This window comes from Poeciliopsis prolifica, unplaced genomic scaffold (assembly GCF_027474105.1).
Source record: "Poeciliopsis prolifica strain line A6 unplaced genomic scaffold, Auburn_PproV2 SCAFFOLD032, whole genome shotgun sequence".
In the NCBI taxonomy this organism is placed as follows: Eukaryota; Metazoa; Chordata; class Actinopteri; order Cyprinodontiformes; family Poeciliidae; genus Poeciliopsis; species Poeciliopsis prolifica.
The window spans coordinates 5,999,389-6,013,440 of NW_026562407.1; the positions used below are offsets into that span (position 1 = coordinate 5,999,389).

Below are 14,052 nucleotides of genomic sequence, written 5' to 3' on the forward strand. Positions count from 1 at the left end.
GAGCAGCATAGCATTTAATACACCATTGCTCTAGGAGTACTTGCCGGCTGTTTGTTCAGTCCCAAGCCAGAACGACTGAGACTGACACTGTGGTGCTGTGTTTGGGTATTTAATGTAGGCTGTAAGAGGTAACTCAGGATACTTGGACCGAAAGGGTTTACTTTAAAAATTAAACAAGAAAACATAAGGCACATAAGTCTGTATTTTATTTTGACTTTCCACGATGAACTAAAACAGTTGCAGGGAAATGATGCACGGTTTTCAGAAAATAAAAACCTGAGAAGTATGGCCATTATGTTCCATGGCCATCTTCAGCTGCAGTTAAAGGTTTTTTTTGGATGGAGACTGTCTTCGAACGTGAGTTTTCAAGTCTTGCATCAGTTCCTCAATTGAGGACCTCAATTGACTTGAGGTTTGCACTTTGACTAGGCCATTCTACAGTATGAATAAGCTTTAATATAAACCATTGCCTTTTAGCTCTGGCTGTATGTTTAGGGTTGTCTTACTGGAAGGTGAACCTAAGTGTCTCAAACCGTTTGCAGACTTTAACTGGTTTTCTTCCAGTATTGTATTTGATTCTATCCACCTTCCCATCAACTTTGGCCAGCTTCCCTGTTGCTGCTGAAGAAAATTATTCCAGCAGCATGAGCCTGCCACTACCATTTTTTTCAGGGCGATATGCAGTGGATGTTTTCCAACAAGCCTGGTGTTTGATGGAAATCAGCCTCTTACCGATCTCCCAAAATTAATGAAATAGGTTCTGATAATGGCCGATAAATGATACCCTTTCGACAAATTATTTTCCTGTGGATAGCTTCAGCTCCTCCGTAGTTGCTTCAGTAACTGAAACTCCCTTTGATGGCTTTAGGTGGATGACTGTGGGTTTGCCTGTTTGCCTTGCTTTCTGTCTTCAGATGATTGGCTCAACAATTGAAATGCTCAAAGCTTAGTATATAGTTTACAGTTGAATAGCTTGGCCTTCTTTAAGCATCTACACAGTAGATCTATACCTAATTTTTGTGAAATGACAATCCCTAAGAAATCAGTGAGGAAGTTTATAGAATGGCTGGATTCTGAGGTTAAATAACACACATGTTGACTCTCTTCCTGAGTTAGGTGACCTCAGAGGCTAGTTGGGATTTTTTTTAGGGGTATTACAGCGTATAGGGTGCCAAAAACAAATGCCCCCTATGCTTTTCAGTTTTTATTTGTTGGTGTTGGTCCATCACATAAGATCCCCCCAAAATGCATCTGTGCGTTCAATGAGACATTTTTTTGTGTCTTGATCAGCAGTTTTTTGGTGGGCTTCCAGAAAATCTCTTGAAATTTCTATTTTGACTTGGTCTGCCTTTTCATGTTTTTTTTTTAATCCAAACTTCCCTTATATTTTTAAAAAATATGTAATGACCCAACAAAGTCCTGCCACATATGAGAAAAAATGTTCTTTATGTAGTGTGTTTGTAAAGTTTTCAACTGACAGCTGTTTTAAGAATCAACTTGTTTATGCCAAAATGCACTTCCTGTCCTTCAAACTTGGTTATTCTTGTTGTTTTCCACTCATTAAGTTCAGTAAATCGACAAGCTGCAGGTAGGAAAATGTTTAACGTTTCAAATAAGCTGGTTGTTTGCAACCGCAGCATCAACAAGTGTGACAACATGAAGAAATGAGAGAATATTTTTGCACAGTGCTGAATATTCACAAAGTACCATAAAAAGAGACAATAGGCTTAGGTCCTTCTTTCATCTTAAGAGGTCTAAATGTTAATGATCTGATATTTGTGAGGGACAATAACTTCAAGGAGATTCAGGAACGAGACTGGACATAAACGTCTTGATTCTGATTGCTTTTGTCTTTACCTCTCTTTAATGTTGGCAGTAAGAAAAAAAAAGATATTTTTTTTTAAAGCAGACATCTGAAAAGGATTTCCAGGTTTTACATCATGATCACATGCTAATACCAACTACTGTGAGCCAGAAAGCTGGACCTACATCATACTATGAAGAGTGATGCTCAGAGCAACAAAATTGCTCTGAAACGCACTGGTGGAGCACTATTTTCGCAGCCTTATGTGAAACAAAGAGAAGTTTTGTTTGGTTGTGCTAGATGAATGTGAGGTGTAGCAGAGATTGGATATTTATCTTTTCTGGTAACACCTTCTTGGAATATGTGCATTTTTAAACAATCTTTGTTTTTCCCCTTTTTCAGTCCGTACCTGTCAGCAAAGCTGCCAAGACGAGCACAAGCTCCGAGAAGATCTGCAGGCAAATTCTCCTTTCAACACTTTCAGACACTGTATCACAACTTCTCTGCTTTCTTTATGGAATACTACAATCCACGCTAACTCTAATATGGTATGATTTGCCATTTTCCTCCCTAGAACAGGGCCTCAAGTTTAGCAGTTATAGCATAGCATTCAAAGATGGCACGTATCTTAGCTGCAATTGGAATAGTTTTTCTACAAAATTCTTGATTAAAAATGGAATTTGCATGTCTGCATTTTTCAAATTTAATTAAAAATGGCTCAAGACAAACAATTTTGCGCTTAAGTTTTTGTGTCTTTTGTGTTTTTGAATTACTTGTTTAATCAAGTATACAGTCTTGCAAAAAGCACTGAATCAGGAGCACGAAATTACTTATAAATGAGAATTGATTTATGGTTGCTGTGCTTCTTGCTGTTTTTACATTGGCTGTGATTTGGTCAGTCTGGATTTGGGCTTGCTGCCATTGGTTAATTTTGGCATTAGGTCAAGGAATAAATATAATGCCTTGCAAAAGTATTAATACACCTTGAACTCTTTCCCATTTAGTCACTGCACAGCCACCCTCTTCAAGGTAATTTATTGGAATTTAATAATCTGTGAAAGCCTCAGATTTGTTAGAGAGCATTGGTGAAAAACAGCATCATTAAGCCACTGCAGACAGGCCTACAGGAAGTTGAGACATTTAAAACAGTGAGAGTATAAACATTTCAAGCTTTGAAAGTCTCAGAGAACACTGTTCTGTTCACAGTCTAACAATGGAAAAAATGTGGCAGAACTTCAAACCAATCGAGGTCATTGATCTAAACTGATGAGCAGGGCAAGGATAGCATTGATAATAGCAGCCAAGAGCTATACAGTAACTTTGGAGGAGCTGCAGAGAGCAACACCAAAGATGAGAGAATCTGTATACAGGACAGCTGTTAGTTATGTTCTCCACAAAATCTGGCCTTTACAAAAGTGGCAAAAAAACAAAAACAAAGCATTACTCCCAGCACACCATGAAATGTTTTAGATGTTAGAATGGTGGTTCTAACATCTAACCAGTTCTTCTCCAGTCCATAATGAGAACTGAAAATGGATGTTGTCTAATTGATTCTCAGTCATCTGAATTTCTTGAAGTGTTTTGAGAAACAGAATGGGTGAAGGTTTCAGTTTCTAGATGCCACACTATTTGAGATATACCCCTAAAGGATTCCCCTATTGATTCATGATGTTAAATATAACAAACATTTCTGTTTTTATTATTTGGAAACCATGTACTCTTTTTATTCTATTCTCCGTGTACATGCATAGATTTGTTGTGAGTACTACAGGGTCCCCCTAGTTGGGTCTGGACTTGACTGCGGCCATTTCAAAATATGATCTAAACATTTCATGGTTATGTTTAGTCCCCCAGCTGGAAGGTGAAACCTCCGGCACCTTTTCTCAAGTTTTTAGCAACGTCCAAGAGGTTTAAATCCTGAATTGTTACGACCATGTCCACCTTTCCATCGACTCTTACCAGCTTAAGAAAAGCATACCCACAGCATGATGCTGGTACCTGCTCATTTCACTGTGTCGATGGTGTATTTAGGATGATATTTAGTATTAAGTTCCCCCCACCCGTAACAATCTACATGTGGGCCAAAAAGTTGAACTTTGACCTCACCTGATCATAGCATCTTCTTGTGTTTGGACCTGTGGCAAATTTGAATGCAACTTGTCATCATTTTCATTTAACGGCTTCTTGCCTTTCTTCTGTGTTCCTTGGACATAATGATGCTGTTTTTCAGTAATATTCTCTAAACAAAAGTACTGGGTTATCAAAGAACACCTGACTTTATTTTATAATAAGCTAAATTTCGCACAGGTGGACTCATAATTCATTGACTTAGCACTGCGTGTGGATTGCAGAGGTTTTTATCTTGGTGTGTCAGTTGTATGAACATATTGGCATGACATTTGTTTTGTCATTTGTTTGAGTTTTAGGATGCCTTGGAATTAATAAATTGGCAAAGCTAATTTCTATGTGAGGAGTTTTGTAGGTTCCCGCCCAGAAATACTTTTTTTTTTGTTCTCCCTGTCTAACTGTTGCTCCGCTCAGGCTGTACAAAGGGCCTCGCAAGTGATTTAAACTGGAGCTTTTAGCAGTCTGTTCGTAACGTAAAACGCCTATTCATGTTTCTGATGCGAGTGCTGGACCCTGAACTGCACTGTACTCGGTTCTGACTGAAGAGCCCTGCAGGCGGTCTATGTGCGAGCGCGGCGCTGTCTGTGGTGCTGAAATCAGCAGCTTTCGATTAGCGGATAGACCGGTTTGCGGCAGAATCACACGCTGATGCCTGCTGTTATTTACTCTGATGATGCGTTATGTGAATGAACCAGATAAAGACGGACAGAGAGAGGCGGGCAAAGGGCGATGGAGATAGTTTTTCTTTTCTATTTTATTTTAAATATTTTAATCCAAGGATACAAATAACAGCCAACACGTTGAAAGTAGCGCACCCTAAATGACAACCGGGTCATTTCAATGCAGAATGTGGGTTGAAAGTGAAACGAATGACGCCAGTCCGTCCTTCAGTGAAACGGTGTTTGACTTCAAATGCCATATAAAGGGAGAAGAAAGAAAAGAGGATGAGGAATAAACGCGCTGTCTCTTTGAGTGACTGTCTCGGGGACGAATTGCAGCTTGTGATCCAGGACAGACGCGCGGCGCGAAGAGCCAATGGCGATTAAGAGCCGCCGCACGCAACGAGCAGTGGACGCGGAGCCACTCCGGGTATACCTCCGCGTCCGACGCATGCTCGTGAGTAGGTTGAATGGGACGAAACGGCGAGTGCGGAGAGTTATATAGGCGCGCTGTGATGCGGTCCGCATATATTCCCCGGCAGGACTAGCTTCTTTTAAAGACAGCCTCCTCTTCCGCGTCGCTTCCCACTCCAGTGATGTGGCGTATTTGTGTGGCGCACCTGTAAAGAGCGAGACACGGGGCAGAAAGCCGGGCTCTTTTTTTGTTTCATTATTTGATTCCTTTTTCTTTCTTCTGTTGGCTTTGTGTTTTTTTTTAATCTTCCCCCCTCTCCCTTCCTCCTTCTCCCTTTTACCTTTTTGTTTCGTGCATTTGCTGAAACGATATCATTCCTGTTTTTTGTTTTTGCTTTTTAATTTAATAAAACATTTTATTTTTCTCATTTTATCTCGTTTGTGTTGGCTTTTTTTTGGGGGGGTTATGTTTCCAAGTTTGAACTAAAAAAAAAGAGAGAGAAAAAAAAGAGAGCGCGGAATCCACATCATTTGACCAGGTGTTTCATTCAGAGATTGTTTGCCCCAAGGACGCCCCTAACTTTCGTTTATAGAAACGGTAAGATCTTTTTCTGCACATTTGCTCATTCGCTTCAAGCATTTTGAAATCAAGACATTGGAATAGTCTGTTTCGGTTGGTCCTTTTTGGTGTGCAGAGCAGATCATCTTATTGCATGCAGACGTGACGGGGATGTGTGTGTGTGGGGGGTGGGGGGAGTCACTGTGGTGCATTCATGTGACGGCTGATTTTCAACTATGAACTGGAGAGCTTTCGGGTAATCAACGAGGGATTCATGGTAACGCTTTTTTTCTATCGTGTGCAGTGCTGAAACATGGGGAAGAGTGATTTTTGGAAAACGGTCTCTACAACAGGCTAATTTAAAACATAATTTATCTTCTAGAGGCCTTCACTAGGTGCAAAACAAGCCTCTGGAAATCAACTCTTTGTATGTATGCTTTATTTTCAAACACTAACTTATTAAAAAATGAATATATCCTGTGTAACTCTTGACATGAACAAAGCTATGTAGGTTACACTCTGCAGCCTGCATGTTGTGCCACTTAGAGTTGCTGGATGAAGTTCTTGCTTTCATAGGCACATTGTGTATACTCTTTCTGAATTTCCGTGCAGGTGTGACTGCACAAGTCAAGTCTATTTGTGGAAGGGGGGGGAAGTCACTGGAGAGAGGCTACTTTCAAGAATGTATTCCCAATGTAATATATTAGGAATATCTGGTTTGCTTAGAGTTAATGCTTGCAGTTGTACATTTGTAAAGCCAGTGGATCAAGGTAATTCATAGTAATACACAGTAGGTGACTAAAAAATATTATTAGTGGGTGTTCCGCTGTTGGTCATAAAACTTGAAGTAAACTTAAAGCAAAATGCCCAAAAAAAAAAAAAACACCTAGTGATGTGCTTCTGCAAACCAACCCATTTCTTTTTTTAATGTGTCAAATGTTTACACATGATCATATTAGTCTATTTTATTTTCAATGATGTATCAATTTTTAAAAACAAATTTTACATTTTAGTCAAGGTTTAATAGCAGTCTTTGCTCTAAAACTACAAAAACAAGACCATTAATACAGTAATGTGTAAAATGGCACCAAAAACGAAAAAATAAATAATGAAAGCATGATTTAAAATGTGTTGAGTGAAATAAAAAGCCTAGCAAGCACGGACAAGTAGCTGGAACGATTCTTTTCATTATTCGTAAGTGCCATGATAGTAGGCTACTACTTACAGGATCATGCAGATGTGTAAGTTCACAACAAATATCTAACAGACACTCGATCCTCTGACAGATTTTCCATGGCACCACTGTGCAACTTCTGCTCCTACTAGGTAGTTTTTGCCCGATGTCCACAGATGGGCAGTATAGAGCGATCTGCAATTTCAGAGTTAAAAGATCTTAACTCTGATCCTTTAGAGTTAAGCTCTAAAGGATCTTAACTTTAGATCCAAAATCCGTGAAAGTTATTTATTTTTTTATTAAAAAGAAGTTATTTATTTTATTTAAAAAATAAATAACTTATTAAAAAAAAATAACTTACACGGATTGATCTCTAGTTGTGTTTATATATTCCACACAAGCTAAAAACATGAAACAATTCAGTTGTATTTTTGTCTGTTTTTTAAACTTTTGCTATGTTGAATTGTTAGCCGACAAAGTTATCTTTTTTTTTATTCTTTTTTTTTTTTTGGTTTTTACTTTGCCAAACGAGGCGGCTTCCGAAAAAGAGACGCATTCTGTGCAGAGCCTGCAGCTGCAGCTCATCATCTAGTTATGAATAAACTCGCGATGGACCCTCTGCATGGCTGCTGATTGGCTAACGCCCTGATCAGTTTATTTAGGACGCGAGCGTTCCCGCCACCGCCCCCATATGCTTCACGAAGACTACGACCAAACATTTGTCTGCAGGGACTTCATTAAATACCCGCGGCGTCACTTCAACACCTCGAGGTAAGACACGTAGCAACAGTGGAGTTGAAATGGTCACTCTGGTGGTGCGCCTGTTCCGTCTAAAGGCTGTTTAAGTGGAAGGAGGTTTGCTAGCTAGCAGGGCAGCTAGCAGTTTGTGTCTGCCTATCGTAAGGTGTTGCTTTGGCCTTATTATACTCGATTCTCCCTAAAAATGGTGGCCAACTTAAAACTCGAGTATGACCAAACGAACCCATTTTGAATTTAAACCAGAAAACACGGGAGTTGTTGCTTTTGATGACGGTACTGCTAAAGCTCGCCATACTTTTAGAAATAACGCCGCTTATAAATATAATCCGCTCCTGGAGCTTTATGAGTAGGGTTGTTTTAATTGTGTTTTTTTAAACAAATAGAATGCTAAACATTTTTCTTTGCGCTATTGGCTCTTTTTCGAGTTAACGGTAACTACTAGCTTAGTCGCAGGAGCACAGCTGCAACGCATTAATTAAACATGGCGCCTCCATCCTCTCGGCTTTTCGGACGCCAGACTCCAAATTGTATTTAATTTTTTTCAAATACAGCTCAGAATTGGAACCCGCTCTGTGCTTAATTCAAGTACGTTTTGTGGCGATACTGCAGTCCCCAATACAATTTCACTTCCTGTTTGCTTGGTTGGTTTGCTAACATTTCAAGTTTAATCTGTGAACAAATCCTGTCGTTGCTGTTTTGTTGAGTCGCTTACAAAAATATTTATCTTAATTTTGATTCAAGCTCTAATCTCTGAAAACGCTTGTCACAAGGAACGACTTTATCTTCTCTCAAGTAAAAGCGCTTGGATACATGATTATAGAACATTTAATTGTGATATTGAGTTATTTCTAGCTTTGGACAATGACACTCCAAACGTGTAGCCTTAGCTTTTTGGCATGAAACTGTTCAAGATGGCTAAAAATCAAAATGAACAAGTACAACTTTCCAAACTGTCTTGTGCAATATTATCGACGTGCACACTGTAAAGCCCCCACCCTGTACTAACCTTGCTTTAGTCTGAGCCGAGCAGAAATGCTAATGTAGCTACTTGGAGAAACGGCTAAAGCCTTTTAAAATAGAAGTATTTTTTTTTCTCTTTAACCAAAATTTTAGCTTTCTGTCCAGTTTTGCCTTTGGTGTAAACGATTTGTCAATATACTGTTTTAAACGTCATGTGCCTGCTAATCCTAACAGCTGGATATGGCCTGAGTTAACATTTAAATATCAAGATCATGTGTAGGCCTGGCATTAAACGATAAATCAATTAATCGCACGATAAATTAAAACTATCGACCTCATTTTAATTATCGTCTATATCGTTTCTTTCTGCTTTTTTCCTCTTACTGTTGATGACACTGAATGAAAAAAGGCTCAACTCCGGTGCTCTCCACTGACCCTCCCTTCCTTATTTCTTAGTGTAATGCCCAGCGCGCTGCACGATCTTATGTCGCGGATTGTCGGCCCATTATCAAAACCTGAGAGACACATGAGCCGACAGAATTCTCTCTGTTCGAGAACAATGGACACAAAATAATAAGTCCACTTCACTAATATTGAAACCAGGCATTAATCAATTCCTTACTACAATCTACCTGCAATGCATGTGGCTAGTGTCAGTCCTGATTGAATCAAAACCTATTTATGTCACGTTAACGAAGAACAGCTGAAAAGTTACCGGGTTTTCTGGTACAAATTTCGCTCCAACTCCTCCCCTAGTTATTTATACTTTCTTTGCACGAACTGTTGAATAAACATCCATGTTGCTGGACTTCGGGTTGCACCGTGTCAGCTGTTCGGGATTTCCTCCGTGTTTCCACCCCGGAAAGCACGAGGAGAATCCGCGCTTTCTGATTGGCTACCGGTCACATTCAACAGGTTGCGTCACTCTCCCAGTCTGGGCAAATCCTTGATTTAGATAGGAGCGTCCACGACGATCTACCGTAACACACAAGTGACAATCTCAGAACGAATAACGTTCTAAGATTGTCATCCGGGGTAAAAAATCCTGTAGTTTGAACTATTGCATCAGGAAGTCGGATTCTTCACTATTTAAATCTGATTACTGAAGGGCAATATACCATACAGACTTCATAATCTGCATTCTTTTGGTGGAATGTAATATTTATTTCCACTTTGACTTTGCTTAGTTTTTATTCAAGTACATTTATTGTTAATGGAGACTGAGAATCTATTTTATTTTTGTTTTTGTTTTTATTTATTTTGTGTATCAGTCCCAGTGTTAAGTGTTCTTTTGAAAGTAAAGTGAATCTCTTTGGCAAAAAATTGCATGTATTATGTAATTTCCATTAAATCAATGTAAAAAGGTCTATCGCCCAGCAAAATCTGTTATCATGACAGGCCTATGTATAACATTCTAAAGTATTTTTTGTTAAATTTGTACTTTTGAGAATTTTTTTTTTGAGCAGCATGTTAGTGAGAATGTTTAAGGGAAAGTAAAAATATTTATGAGTTAGTTGGGGTCCCCTCTCCCCCAACTCAGTAGTTTTGATTTATTCAAAGTTTTGTACATTTTTCTGACATAAAAAATAAGCTGATGGAGGGGAAAAGAAACATGAGGCAGTAAATTTACAAGCAGATGTTTGACGGACTGAAACTCATACAATCAATTATTTGATATGGTAACTTTATACACATAAAGTCACAATATTTCTTTTGGACTGGGTGCCTATCGCTGCTGATTCCGATAAGGCACCATAATCAATTGCAGAGGAACAGCAGATGACTAAACACATCCAAAACAGATCAGGTGGTAATGCAGTAAATTTTGACTCAAATGAAGGGGACCTCAGATTTTACAGACCTGTCACACAAGCAGTTTTTGTCCAGAATGTTAATAAATTGTGATACTCACAAACAAGAACTTGAATTCAGGAAAAATTACTAGTTTGGGAAATCTGAATACAATGATGCTTTCCTGATTCTGAATTTGCATCTTTTTATATCCTACATATTTTTGATTGGGTCCTCAAAGTTGGATCAGAGGTCAATAAAATTCTGTTCGGCCCTCAAATAAATGCAGGTCATTTTTTGGACATATTTAAAGAAAATTCTGGGCGTTATGCATAGAAATAAATGGAAAAACCTGTGTCGAGTAGTTTCTAACATTGGAAGCACTTTTAGTGAGACTGAAAGGAAATAAAATTAGTCATGTCCCTCATATTGCAGTGCTAAGTTATATTGGCAGTGAGTTGGACAGTAATTTATGTAATTAATTTTGGCCATTGTAATCACTGAACTTTTTAGTGTTGTGTTTTTCTTATATCTACTCCACTTGATCTCAATCACTAATTTTGGCAGCAGTGATCTTACCCCTCTGTCTTGGAGTTTAACATGATAGTAATTTCAGTAAATTAGTTTTTTGCATATTGCTCTGAAAATTTACTAGTAGGTTACTAAAATATGGGATCTCTCTGTAAGGATTTGGTTAGGTTTTTTATGGTCTAAAGATTTTGTAGTTTCTTCAATATAACTTTACCTTTTTAAGACAAAGTAATTTTGACTGGGAAAAGATGCTGACCTGAAAGTGCCAAGATGCACTTTTTTGAGGACATTTTAAAGCCAAATTTGAGGACATTTTAAGAAGCTGTATATAAAATACAGCTTAATATTGAAATCATTTTTGGAAGTAACTGTATGGTTGTGAAATGTTATATAGTGTCTGTTATTTAAACTAGCGTTTGTGAGCGCAGAAGAACTCATTTTAATTAAGTTGCTGCAGATGAACATGCGATGAATATCTGTTGTTTTTAGTTGTTTTCTCCTGCTGTATTTAGTTGTTTCCTCCTGCTGTATTTCTGCAACCATTCCAGCTTCAGCAACCCCTATACTGCTGAGGACATGAGATAAGAGTCGCTGTCTCTGTGTATTGCGACTACGTTTGCCTTTCTAAATAAAGGCTGCTGACAGCGACTAAAATGTAGGACTTTGAGGCCACACATCACTTTTCTCTGTATTTCATTGTGTGTCGCTATCAGAACCAGGTTAGTATGCAGGGGATGGCTGAAAAGAGAAGCAATTTTATGTCTTTTGTCCTTCCTAAATGGTCATCCGTAACCTTTTCTTTTCATAACATGGCCTCCTCTAGTGTGGTACGGCTTGTTTGGATGTTGCACAAGATTTAGTCTGTTGGCCACCGGGTGGCCCTCCCTCTGCATGGGCAGATCGTCACTGCAGGCCAGTAATGCATTGCCCTTGAAAACACTCTGTGAATTACAACAGCTTCCACAGACGCAATATCTCATGCTCATGGGCTTTTGTGCCTTGCAGTTTCTGTCAGCATAAAAAAGAAATGGATTTAAAACATGACTTGTCCCCTCCCCCAAACAGTCAAAATGATTGTTTTGGTTTGGGACATGTACAAGTTCTTTATCTTAAACAAAAAAATCTCTGAATTCATTTAGTCTATGGAACAATGTAATGTAAAAGGTGTTAAAGGGCTGTAGATTTGCTTTTGACATTTTGTTGATAGACCTGTTGAGTCTACAGTTTTCTCCTAACAAAGTTTTTTTTTTTTTTTAAAGAAAAAGAAACATTCGGTCTTAAATCAAGCTGCACAGAATTTGACTTGAGAAACCGTCTAGTGATTTCACAGTGTGGTGGAGGGCCAAGATTGGCCTTTTGGATGTGGTGGTGCCCCACAAAAAGGCTCCGCAAGATACTGAAGTAATGTTTTTGTTCCCAATAAAGGATGTTTTTTTTAATTATTATTATTATTATTCTTTAGAATTGGTTCTCAAATATAATGTTGGTCTTAAGAAGTGCCTCTGTCTGTTTTCAGCACTTAAAGGACCTATGTGGATAGTTTGAGTCACTGGTTGATTTGCTTGAAATGGCAAGTTTTAAGATCTGTTAAGTACATTCTGTGTTGATTGCCTTGTAGATAAAGCAAGGTAATAAAATACAAAGAAATGTAATTAAAGTTGCAGATATAAAATTATTAAATTTATTCTGCTTGAAAATAAAATATAATCTACATAAAAATACAAATGGATGTTTATGGGCTGTAAAAATAACGTGACTTTAATTTAAAGCTCTTTGCTCCAGCAGCCAAAAACCATCAATGCTTTAATTTTCTTGTCACAGAATTTAGACCTTTTTTTGATGCAGGACTGTAAACTGCAGCATTTGCCTCGGTACACTTAGTGTGTCGGTAAGCAAGTCATATCTGTGGTTTTAACAGATATTTTGAACTGTTACTTGTGGGCTTTTAGTTTTCAAGGACAGGTTGTGCATGTCAGTGTATGCACTCTGGCAGGTTTTTTTGCTCTGCTTCTTGTCACGCATACTTGGTCAATTTAATTCTCTGAGGAGCAAGTAGCTGGGATTTGTACCTCTTCACTTTGAGTACTCTATCATCAGTACATCTGATCTCAGTTGTTGTCATGCTTAGCATAAAATTGTATAGGTAGTGTTATGTAATTTCATTTTTCTGCCTTGTATTAATCTGGAAATAAAGCACCTTTTTCGCAAATATTTCATCTTGTTTTCTGATGTGATGCACCAGGTGAAAAAACATAAATCTGGCTGTGGAATAAATCTGAGAATTTGTGAAACATTGATAATCTGGATTATAGCTATTTTTGACTGTTTTATCTGAAGGGGAAGGCATATCAGGAGTGCTTTAAGGTTATACATTAATTAGCTTCTTTAACACAGAATGGATATTATGCGGAAGTCTGCTGAAACTGTACAACTTGATTGTGGATTTTGGCCAAATACTCTTCCTTATTTATGCCAGCAAGTGGCATAGTTTGCCTAAAGAAACTTAGTTTAATAGAAAAAAATCAATTATACCGTAAAATGCATCTCTTTTGGTGTTGTCCTTATGATGGTGACATTGTGGTTCATACCTATATACTCTTTTATCTTGATACTGAAAACTTTTTTTTTTACCTTAAATTATTCTAGAATACGACCATAGAAGAACTAGCAACTTGGTGTAGAAGAAGAGCCTCCTGAGGTGGAATATTGTGGTATTCGGGTTTATGTTTTTCAGAACCGTGAACACTCCTCAGACTCCTGGTTTGAAAAGGATTGCTGGTCAAACATATGTTCCTAGGAGGCACTTTGTTTTTGACATCTGCATTATCCTTAAAGTGAAAATATTACAATTCTGCAGTCCATTTGGGTGTATAGTGCAGAACCATAGGTGCACTGTCTACAGAGGTGGTTGGTGGGCCTTTGTCATTCAGTTATCTTCATGGTAACTGAATGAAGTAGCCTTCATGTTGCATGCTGGTGCATGCAACATGCACCAGCATCCTGTATGTTTTAGTTCTCTCCTTGATGGTAGTGACAACCTTTACAGCAGTCCTCGAGGACCGGTGTCCTGCAACTTTTAGATGTGCCTCTGCTGCACCACACCTGAATAGAATAATTAGGTCATTAGCAAGGCTCTGGAGGACTTATCTACACAAGGAGGTAATTAAGCCATTTCATTCCTGTGTTTTGGACCTGTGGCACATCAAAAAACTGCAGACAGTGGCCCTTGAGGACTGGAGTTTGACACCCCTGCTTTACAGAATATCAATGTTCT

At 38.4% G+C, this 14,052-nt stretch overlaps 1 protein-coding gene across 9 annotated transcripts in view; it reads left to right on the forward strand.

Annotated features, from left to right (window-relative positions):
- The window catches only part of elavl2 (ELAV like neuron-specific RNA binding protein 2), an 87,111-nt gene that overhangs the window by 45,445 nt on the left and 27,614 nt on the right, over positions 1 to 14,052 (forward strand). For 4 of the 9 annotated variants that reach the window (XM_055051056.1, XM_055051060.1, XM_055051059.1 and 1 more), the window contains one exon: positions 2,207 to 2,352. Coding sequence is in view for 3 of the 9 variants with exons in the window: in XM_055051055.1 (XP_054907030.1) it covers positions 7,429 to 7,508 (80 nt within the window). In the remaining 6 variants the exon portion in view is untranslated. Of the gene's footprint in view, positions 1 to 2,206; positions 2,353 to 3,840; positions 5,603 to 7,287; positions 7,509 to 14,052 lie in introns of those variants that run through there. The other 5 variants (XM_055051055.1, XM_055051054.1, XM_055051057.1 and 2 more) reach the window with 4 other exon arrangements.